Here is a 10,966-nt window from a genome sequence, read left to right as displayed (position 1 = left end):
CATAGCGCATCTAGCAGTGCGCAAACCAGCGCAGCTCTGAAAAACAAAAAGCGATGAGCAAGATAAGCAGCCTAATTTTACTGTGAGGACAGCACTGTCGTAATGAAAAGTTATCAGCCAATCAGGACAAATAAAACCTTTCTTCCGCCCTCTCCGACGTCGCATTTCGTCACCCAAATTGCACGGCATCGCTGCGGAGTTACTGTATGTATGTGTATAACGCATATGTACAGTCCAGACAGCACAGTCTGACCGAGCCTACCGCCGGACCCAGCCAGGGGGAGAAAACTCTTATGTATGGCCTTGGGCCGCCTAGTATAGTTGAGGGAACTAGACTAGATGGCACCACGATCACAGCACTGTTTAATTCCCTGTCGCTATTGGGCGGAGAATTTGGCGCTAATATTTGAATACTACCTACTACCGCCAAAATCAACGTTCAATTGTCAATCACGTGCCCCGTGCTGTGATTGTGTCAGATTGTGTGAACCATTGCAAAAGCGACGATTTCACAGGATTTTTTTAATAATATTTTATATTTTATCATCACAAAAGAACATTAATAACCTCGAAAAAAGAAGTTTGCTCAGTGTTAAATCAATTTTACAAATAATTTTGCAAAATTGAACGACACTCGGGAAACTTATTTTCGAGCTTATTTTTGGAATTTTGTGCATAAATTACAAAATTTTTTAAAGTTTTTTGTAGGATAGTGGACAGTGAGGTGCAAAGGAGTGCAGCAGTTAGAAGAAAAAGTGAAAAAAGTGCATGAAAAAATAATATTAGTGCAGAAGACACATCTGCAAAGTGAGAAGACGGAATATGCAGATGATAATATAGAAGCAGATGAATATCCAGCATCTGCTACACCGCTGAGAAATGAAGACACTAATCATGAAGAACTGATTACGCCAAGTATAGATATGGTTTACGAAGAAACAGCGTGGGATATTGATGGACACAACGAAGCTGGTCCAAGTACATCATCAGGACAGTTACAGCAGTGTTCAACCCCACAGAAGAGCCAAAATGTACTGCTGCGGGGCATGAAAAAGTGCCAATTGACCCCAACTGCAGCCAGATTGTACAGCGTTGTGAAGAAATTACTGAAACGCAACTGTTATGCTAACAGGAAGAGAGAAGATTTAAAGACACGACTGGAACGAGCAAGAGCCTTATCAGAATCTAGTCTGGTAAGAATGCTGTATTTTCATTGCGTTATTTAATTGTAACTTATTTATAACTTTATGAAATATGTTTTCAGGGAAGGCGCTACACGACGGATGAGAAGATATTGGCCTTGGCACTTCTGAAGCAGTCAGCAAAATCGTACAAGCTACTGAGGAAGCTGTGTAATTGAGAAACAACACTGAAGAAGATGCTAAGGAAAATTCCAGTCGAGACTGGAGTATCACAAGTTGTGATGGAGCATCTTCACCGTCAAGCGGATACCATGAGTGCTCAAGACAAATTATGTATATTTTATTATGTTTATTATTATTTTATTATGTATTGTTATATTACATTAAAATAAAAAATTGTTATATTAAACTATGTTTATACAAAATTATTGTATCCTTGTACTTACAATTAGAGTTTAAAGTAAGCGGTATACTAGGTATATCTATAGCTATATATCTATAGCTATAGAATCGTATAGCTATATATATAGGTTTTAGTTGAGGGTACTAGGATAGATGGCGGTGCTAAGGTCCATACATTATACATGGGAGATTGCCCTCCCTGGACCCAGCTAGCAAAGCCCCTGCCCGACAGGTTACGGGCAAACACAATGCTTGGAGCAGCGTTGAGACCAAGACAGGCCGATTTAGCCGGGCCCCTGTGCACAAAATGGCGCGATTTTCACCTGCCGGGGGCTCGAGCCAACTCGAGCCCAGGGCCTGCCGGCCGGGCTGGGATTCAGCCTGTTTTTGAGAGGGCAGCAAGGTATCACACTAATGTGGCCAATCAGTGCTTCGATTGAGCCCAACTTTTCTCGCGCATGCGCGACACAGGGCGGGTCGCATCAATGTGGCAGTACTTTGCAAATGCGTAGCAGTCTCCCTTGTTACCGACAAAAGTATAATAAGTTAATAAATAAGACCTTTGAGGGCGATTGCTGCCTAGATTGACCTTTATCTGGCGTTTTTGACTACTGAAAAACCCCGTGTTTGTATTATCACGCAATGAGAATGCGAATCCCGCACCCTTGCAATCTTGCAAATCGGCTGAATCCTAGTCCGGCCGGTAGGCCCTGGGCTCGAGCATGGAAAATCACGCCATTTTGTGCACAGGTGCCCGGCTGCTATATATATCTGTCGTAAATAAATCTTAGATCGATGAAAATTGACACCAATATTTTAAATGTATCAAAGAAGATTGAATAAATATACTTTATAAATTTACAATTATATTTATTTTGTAAAAATTAGATCTTTGTCCTTGAGTATCAAAAATACATACATAAAATGTAAACAAGTTACAGCATCATGAAGCAAAGTTCATTTAGAAGAAAACTCATGTATAGTTGCTGTCTTTTTCTCGCTATAAGCCCTGAAATCAGAGTATGTATCCGATTGTATCCTGTTGTATCCTCTTTGCTGAAATTCAATATAATTCCTAACCTCACCACTTTAAATCGTAGAGGGCATATCAAAACCTCTGATTTTTGAAACAGTCGGTATTTCAGAACATGAGACACGAAGTCTCCTGTAAGATGATATGTCTATCCCTATCCTTATGCCTTGTCTGTGGTGAGACATACATACTCGCACTCGCACATACATTATACATATATGTACCTTCAGATTGTTTACGCTAGTGCACTGATTTACGCATACTGCGGAAATGGAAAGTCACTACGTGCATAGTTGAAAGTTGAAATGGAAAATTGCATTTGATGTCTTACGATAAACACATTTGTAGAAAATGAAATACTATTTAATTAGTTGAATCGTTGCGTTATGTTGACATCATTTCAGAATATTTTAATTACGTCTGTGTTGGTCTGTGTTTTATTGGGGAATTTCTTCCTGATTGTTGAGCAAACTAACTTATCAGTATTTATCGGTATGACTAACTTACTGGAAGCTTCAGCGTTGTATTGAATAATTACAACATGCGTCAAGATAGATTCACTGTTCTTTGAACCGTTGAAACAATGAACTGATGAGTGTGTTCAAATGCTCGTGACATTCTGATCAATGATTTTGTCTGGTTTGAGTTGTTTACAAATACTGCCAATGCGTGTTTTCGTTTGACAATAAGGCTATGATCTTCATCATGTATATCCATTATGTATACTAAACGCACTAAAAATTGTGATGCCTAGTTTTGGTAATCCACGTATTAAATTTTTAAGGCAAGTACATTTTATTTAACGGTTAGATCACGCATGTTTTCAAACGTAAACGATATAAAATTATGAAGAAAAAATGGTTCAGTAAATCTGTTCATAAAGAGATAATGTTTATTGTAATTGTTATCCTTTTCGTTACCATTATTAGTTTTGATGTTTTGAAATATCGATAATTTTTTGTTGTTATTGCGGTCGTTAATACTATTAATACTTGTTTTTTATGTTATACTTTTTACTTTTATAAAATGTTCTCATAATTTCTATTGTATCCTTTCGTTATGTTAATTTATTTTCCTACCTTATTTTAACATGCAAAATCATAAATTTTATATATAACTGTCACCTAATTAATGTTCTAATATATTTTATTTAGGATTTCTAAAATTTTGTAATTAGACACAGAAAATGCCTGGAAAAAATATAGCTGATTGGACCCAAAATGATGTGGCAAGTTGGCTTGATGAAATTGGATATGAAAAATTTTCTTGTATATTCCTGGAACAGGAAATTGATGGTAGAGCACTTTTGACTTTGAAGGAAGAAGACTTAAAGTCGGAACGCATGTGTATAAAGAAACTTGGTGATATAAAAAGATTATATATTAGTATAAACCAATTGAAAAGAGAAAACATGGCAGCATTGTTTGAGTTGGGATATGTTGACTTATTTCCTTCGCCAACATTTTATAATCATCACAAACAAGAAGTAAGATTTTTTATTTATGTGTTTCACTTAAAATTATGAAATGTGCGATTATATACAAAAGAAATATTAACATGGATATTATATATTCCTTACAGGTACCTAGTAATGGATTAACTAGTGAAGGTTCTATAGAAAATGAGTTTTATTCTGCATCTGTATCGGAAGATGGTCACGCATCACATTTGCCACCTGAAATTTGGAAAGCTTTTATTAGTTTGGCATATTTATTTATTGTTACATGGATCACTGCTTTTGTGATGGTCATTGTCCATGATAGAGTGCCAGACATGAAAAAGTATCCTCCACTACCTGATATATTTTTAGATAATGTGCCACATATTCCTTGGGCATTTGACATGTGCGAAGTCACAGGAACTATACTGTTCGCAATATGGCTAATTGTATTAATTTTTCATAAGTACAGGTAAAAATCTTTCAATATTTCTGTACGTTATGAGGATTAATATGTATATATAAGATAATCACATATTTTACAGATTTATTTTATTACGAAGATTCTTTGCTTTATCTGGTACAGTCTTTTTGTTAAGATGTGTTACAATGCTTATTACTTCGTTGTCAGTGCCAGGTGCACATCTGCAGTGTCAGCCACGATCAGTTTCTGATGATTGGTCAAGGTAATAGTTTATTGTTTTGAATAAGCATTACTAAACCGATTGTGTATAATTATTTTTATTTAATAGTTCTGCATATGTTGATCTCTACAATAAGATTGCTATGGCTTATGTAATATGGCGTGGAGCTGGCATGTCTATTCAAGGTGTTAGAACCTGTGGTGATTATATGTTTAGTGGCCATACTGTTGCTCTCACTATGTTAAATTTTTTCATTACAGAATGTGAGTATTAAAGTTTAAGGAAAATCTATTTACGAGATAGAAGTTACATTCAATAAATATTTTATTTACAGATACACCAGCGCAATTGTACTTTTTACATACCTTTACATGGATGCTCAATATGTTTGGTATATTTTTTATCTTAGCAGCGCATGAGCATTACTCCATTGATGTTTTTGTAGCTTTTTATATTACTTCTCGACTGTTTCTCTATTACCATACATTAGCAAATAATCAAGCTTTGATGCAACGCGATTCGAACAGAACCAGAATATGGTTTCCACTGTTTAGTTTTTTCGAATCTTCTGTTGATGGTATTGTTCCAAATGAATATGAATCGCCGTCTCTGATCATTTGTAATCTAGCAGGTACAGGAAAAGATATTTGGCACTTGGTGCAATCTTCTACTTTCTTCCGTAAATCGTCGCGTAATGTAAGTGGTAATGTTAAAAGTAACAAAAAGAAAGAACACTAATCGTTATACCAATTTTATATTGGTTTGATAATAAGTTTGAGAACATAAATTTCATTAGTAGATAAATGAAAATCAATTACCTTTAAGTATTGATTTTACGAAAGTTACAGACTAGTGTTCTGGCTGACACCGAAAGGGCTTTCTGTGGTTTATCTAGATTTTTGTACTATTCATCAAATGGTCATCATAACCTAATAATTCATTTAGATTATATTGTGGCCTTCCAAAGTAAATTTTAGTAGATTAAAGCGTTGTTTTAGTCCAGAGTTTATCATCAGTTCCATGTTGGCTTTAATTTATCTTGTTTGATTCATATTTTAGAGTATGTATTTTTGTGTTATAATGGGACAAAATGTTCCTCTGTGTATAGATATAGCGTTAAACAAATTGACTATATGATGTTATATCTCTTATGGTTTCTAAGTAGGAAAGATTTAATATTGATTAAATGTGACGATTTTATACAACGTTAACGAGTTTTGTATTTACTGTAGTGCCCTAGAATTATTTTTGTTAGTAAATTGGGTACAAGTTTAGTGTAAGGTTGTGTTAGGATATCAATTATACATTACTCAATTTTGCGACGACTCATTGGAGAGCAATGTAAACAATATTTTGGTGAACAATTTTTGTATTATTTTATTCTAAAAGTTTTATTATAAGGTTTGGCGAAATAGAGAAATAGAGCAGAGTGGTACCAAGTAGAAAAATCGATAGCTTTTATACTTTTAATTTATATATGTATATATTTTTTATGTAAACGAAGTACGAGTTATGTACTAACTTTAAGTCTCGAATCTACTTGGCAGAGATTATGTTCGTCTGATCATTGTCAGTCACTTTTAATTGCCTTTGAAAAATCTGTATGAAATAGTAGGGATGACCAGCGACCAAAATGTTAGTGATTACACGACGGCCATGATCAGACTTATCATTGAATGTTTACAAACTGATAGGATGTGCGAATACACACATGTATATATGTATATCTAATGTTTGTACATGTATGTAATTCGAGCATAGTAAGGTTTGTCTCTCTTTTACGCAATTTAAATAACGTAGGAGAAGTAAACAGTTTACATTCTTTGACAACTAATAGTCGATAAGAGGCTAATTGCAAAATGACTCATTACATTTATATTTGCTACAGTTAGAGTTCTTAGTGGAATTTATTATTATTTTAACTCGAGGCTCTTAATATCGTACTATTAATCATGTAATTAATGCGAGAATAGTAAAGGAATAATGTAACAGTTATGAATTTATATATATTAATATTTATGTGATTATTTTGTAATAGGTTCAGTCCGACTGTTAGTCGATATTTATTGTATTTTAAATATTTTTGTATTTCTTTACACGTACACGCACATCTGATAGATTTAATATCTAATAACTGAATACCATTATGCATATCCATTATATCAGATGTTTGTAAATATGGAGTCCGTATTATCTTTAGAATTAGCGTCGAAGGGTGCTGAGTTTATCATAAATACATACAAACCATTGAGAAGATTATCTTTTTTCCACGATGTATTCTTCTATCGACATTTAATGTTAACATGGGCGATGACGATTTATGTAATATGCACAAATTTCATTTACCGTTCGATAAATTGTTTCTTTGGACATGAAAAGTACGCTTATGGACAATAAATTGTTTATTATAATTAGTTGAGTTACATTTATACTTTTTTTCAGAGAGAATTTCACGTAATTTTATTTGCCGGAAATAGAAACGTCTACGCAAGTGTACCGTGTCTATAATTAAATCGGATGTGCGCAGACGACGACCGTCTCAGACTTGATCTTCAGTAGCAGAAGTTCCATGCTTTTCTACTTATTAACTTCATGTTTTCATTTGGAAAAATGAAAAGCTAATAAAACATTTGTTGCAAACGAAAAGTGTACTATATTTTATTTTAATTTTGTGCAATAAATTTGATACCAACTGTACATAAGGTATGTATAGTCTATGTATAATCTGTGTTCACACAATTATTTAATTTTACTTTCATTTACAAATTTATGACTTAATAACAAAATATATATTATTATCGTTGTACTATTGTTGATTAACGATTACGATAATATGTATTTTTATTATACCAAATAATTCTTATGATATTTTCTATCCGAAATTTTTTACTTATATAATTTTAATAATTATAAATGTTAATAGAAGCTCTATTTTTTTTTAATACACAAAATTAATACAAAAATATGAAATTCACAATTTACGCAAATAACTGATGCTACCAAATTGTTTAAAAATTATTAGAATAAACTAAATACCATTAAATGGTAATTTTTTGGTAACGCAGTTAATAATAATTTCTGCTTGAATAAAGTAAATGATATGTATATGTTGAAATGAAATTCACGTGGCTGTCGAGGTCTTAATAAAATACTTACGGTAGTGCTTATAATGTTTGTCATTGCTAATATTCATGTGTATCCTGTGATTTACAAATACAATTTATGATTCAGAATACGCAGCTTTTTGTTAGATATACTCTTTTGTAATACATGCAATTCTGAAAAGTCATAGGGTCTTATTAGCTCGTGGAGCTAACTTGTTAAATTTAATATTTCCTATAAACATTTGAACTGGCTCAAATTTCACCCGAAAAATACATTAAATCAATTGAATATTCAGTAATCTGGAAAGCATGGCAGCAGGAACCGACAATGGCTGTCCGATTTGTGGTGATCGGATAAACGCGACTCTCCGATGCAGCAGTTGCAAGCAACAAGTTTATTGCAGCAAAGATCATCAGCGACAAGATTGGCCTAACCACCGGTCAGTTTGTCAGGCATGGGAAATTCATGAGAATTCTGAACTCGGACGACATTTATTAGCGTCAAGGGACTTAAGTCCCGGTGATCTGATCGTGACAGAATCACCTTTGGTTTGGGGTCCGGCGTTGCACATGGATCAAAGAGTCTGCGTCGGTTGTGGCAAAAAATGCACATCCGCTGATTCAAGGTGTTACATCTGCCTTTGGCCTGCATGCGAATCAGACTGTCCAGGACTTCGCGATAAGCATAGACACGGTCAGGAGTGTTCGTTGCTGGTAAAGGCGAAGATTGTTCCTAGGTTTGTAAAATTGTTCATTGACCGTGTAAGGGGATACATTCTGGTTTTTCATTTTTAAGCATTCGGTTTTAGCATATTCTTGCAAAAGTTGGTGAAAAAACAGCTTCGAAAACAAGAATACATACCACCTTAAGTGTCTAACCCTGCCGCGGGCCATTTTTTTGCGGTACAAAACTAATCCTTTGCGTTTACAATCAATATAAGAAATGTAATTAATTGCCAAGTTGATTGAGTTGACGGTAATCTCAATCAGAAGTGGTAAGAAACTTTACCATGGACATTTACAAATAATGTATTTGAAGCACACTTACCAAATGTTCAAAATTTTTCTATGCGCGCATTAAAAGTTTAAGACCCGTGGAGCGATGTTAATCTGTAACAAGCAAAGTAACATGCGAGTTAGCGATCGACAGGTGAATCAGAGCTTAATGAAGATTAAAGGGAACATCAAAGAATTTAATTACATTGAGTCACTATCACCAGAAGAATAGTTGTTCGTAAATATCTGCTTACTCGGACAGCGGCTCGTGACAGCGGCTGGGATGTATCCCTGTTATCAATAATGTCGTCTAGTTTAAGTTATCTACAATGTTATTTATAAAGTTAGTTATCTATAAAGAGATCTATGCAGGTGCCTAATAACGTTAAAAGCCTTCTAGCTTAATGGATAGAGCACAGCTAGCGGTGTGCGAGAACCCGAAAATGCCGATGGCGTGTTAAAAAACGAAAAGAAAATCATTTTCAAAATAAAAAAACATGCAGCATGTCCGACGTAAATGTATACAAGTGATTATTTTCTTAAATATACCTTTGCCCTTAAAGTATACTGTATTCTTTTCATCATTGATGTAACATTAATACTTTTGTTGTCGCGTTACGTATATGTGGGTGATGAAAGTATTGTCTATATTTTAAAAATAATTGTTTCTTTGATATAGTTCCTTGAAAGTCGAAGGAGTAATGAACATCATATATTCAAATTTTTAAATCTCCGTTTCATTGAATACTCTCGATTTTATGGAATGATATGCTTGCTGATTCGGTGGTCAACGTGAGTTGTTCCATTTATGTAATCGTTGTTCTTTATTGCAGATGCGAGGTTCTTTTAGTTATCCGTATGTGCATATTGTGGATGAAGAAGTCGAAACATTGGACGGCTTTAGAAAAATTACAAAGCCACGAAGAGTCCCGCGGTGAGGGAACAATCGCGTACGATGAGGTGATGAAAGTAAGTCACCATATACAACGCCTTCTGTCAGAAAAACCGGAATGCAAGGATGTCATAGGAAAAATTTGTGGCTTAATAGATGTAAACGCCCTGGAAACGAACCCACCTGAGGGCTCAGTGGCTATTTACGAAACAGCGTGCCTGCTGGAGCACTCCTGTCTGGCTAACACAAGGCATACTTTTAAGATCGATGATAAGGGGAGACCTCGTATCACGGTGTCAGCCCTTTGCTCTATCAAAAAGTATGTTCATTTGATAAATAGTAAAACAACGTATGCCTGCATGTTCTTTGTATAACAAAAGTTTTAGTCTATTTGAATCGTACATATACATTTCTACTTTTTAGAGGGGAGCACCTGAGTACAATGTACACGCACGCACTTTGGGCAACGTTCACCCGAAGAGCTCACCTCCGAGATACAAAATATTTTTCATGCCACTGCAAACGATGCTCCGATCCAACCGAATTGGGTACGCACCTTGGCACTTTAATATGCCCCCAGGACAACAGTTTCATTTTACCCAAGCATCCGCTAGATTTCGATTCAGAATGGAAATGCCAATCGTGTCCTGGGACTTTAACAGTTGCAGAGGTGACAGAGTTCATTGGTAAATTGGAAGATGATGTCGACGATGCTATGAGCAAAGCGACGAAAGGCTCGCTGAACGAGCTCCTTTCTCGGTAAAGTCTTTTGTCAGACAGCGCTAGAATTACCTCAATGAAGTATGAAATAGTTAAATGCTGTCTTATATGTTCGATATTTCAGGCTTACCACATTATTGCATCCTAATCATCAGCTGTGCATCAGTGTCAGCCACTCATTGATTCAGTTGCTACCCCGGAGTGATCCAAGGAAAATTGAACTATGCAAACGGATTATAGAAACTACCAAGATATTGGACCCCTACGGTGCAAGGTTGTCGTTGTATACTGCGGTCACTTTGCGAGAGCTATCGAATTGCCCAGGACAAAATCGGAAAAGTCTTTCATTAGAAGCCATTGCCCTACTGCAAACGGAACCGCCGAGTTCGCCTGGCGGAAAGCTTAGAACCCTAATTGAAGTTGAAATGTAATATTCGGTGAAACTAAAACGCGCGTTCTCGGAAATATCTTTATTACTTTGTTTTATGTTACATTTACGATGGCTACTTACATTACAGTCATTTGTTTATTATAAGACCTTACAACTATACAGTATACATTGTATAACATACAATTAAAATAAACTTTTTTTTTG

General features: G+C 35.2%; 3 protein-coding genes across 4 annotated transcripts; all 3 read left to right on the top strand.

The window, feature by feature from the left end:
- The first annotated feature begins 271 nt into the window (after positions 1 to 271).
- On the top strand, positions 272 to 1,742 carry LOC143216651 (uncharacterized). 2 transcript variants are annotated; one of them, XM_076439921.1, is made up of 3 exons: positions 272 to 295; positions 699 to 1,193; positions 1,265 to 1,742. In XM_076439921.1, the coding sequence occupies exons 2-3, from the start codon at positions 924 to 926 to the stop codon at positions 1,358 to 1,360; spliced, it is 366 nt and encodes a 121-aa protein (XP_076296036.1). In that variant the 5' UTR covers positions 272 to 295; positions 699 to 923; the 3' UTR covers positions 1,361 to 1,742. The 2 variants fall into 2 exon arrangements, with proteins under 2 accessions (XP_076296036.1, XP_076296035.1); XM_076439920.1 differs by lacking the exon at positions 272 to 295 and having other exon boundaries at positions 303 to 1,193.
- A 1,115-nt stretch (positions 1,743 to 2,857) lies between these two features.
- Smsr (Sphingomyelin synthase related) lies at positions 2,858 to 5,409 on the top strand. Its single transcript, XM_076439919.1, has 6 exons — positions 2,858 to 3,361; positions 3,732 to 4,063; positions 4,159 to 4,487; positions 4,561 to 4,701; positions 4,768 to 4,922; positions 4,994 to 5,409. The coding sequence occupies exons 2-6, from the start codon at positions 3,764 to 3,766 to the stop codon at positions 5,395 to 5,397; spliced, it is 1,329 nt and encodes a 442-aa protein (XP_076296034.1). The 5' UTR covers positions 2,858 to 3,361; positions 3,732 to 3,763; the 3' UTR covers positions 5,398 to 5,409.
- A 1,810-nt stretch (positions 5,410 to 7,219) lies between these two features.
- On the top strand, positions 7,220 to 10,865 carry Smyda-5 (SET and MYND domain containing, arthropod-specific, member 5). Its single transcript, XM_076439918.1, has 5 exons — positions 7,220 to 7,362; positions 8,060 to 8,500; positions 9,593 to 9,970; positions 10,075 to 10,410; positions 10,496 to 10,865. Exons 2-5 carry the CDS (start codon positions 8,073 to 8,075, stop codon positions 10,800 to 10,802), a joined length of 1,449 nt encoding a protein of 482 aa, XP_076296033.1. The 5' UTR covers positions 7,220 to 7,362; positions 8,060 to 8,072; the 3' UTR covers positions 10,803 to 10,865.
- Positions 10,866 to 10,966: the final 101 nt, after the last annotated feature.

The sequence above is a fragment of the Lasioglossum baleicum genome, chromosome 15 (genome assembly GCF_051020765.1).
Source record: "Lasioglossum baleicum chromosome 15, iyLasBale1, whole genome shotgun sequence".
Classification (NCBI taxonomy): domain Eukaryota; kingdom Metazoa; phylum Arthropoda; class Insecta; order Hymenoptera; family Halictidae; genus Lasioglossum; species Lasioglossum baleicum.
This window is presented reverse-complemented; position numbering and strand designations above follow the sequence as displayed.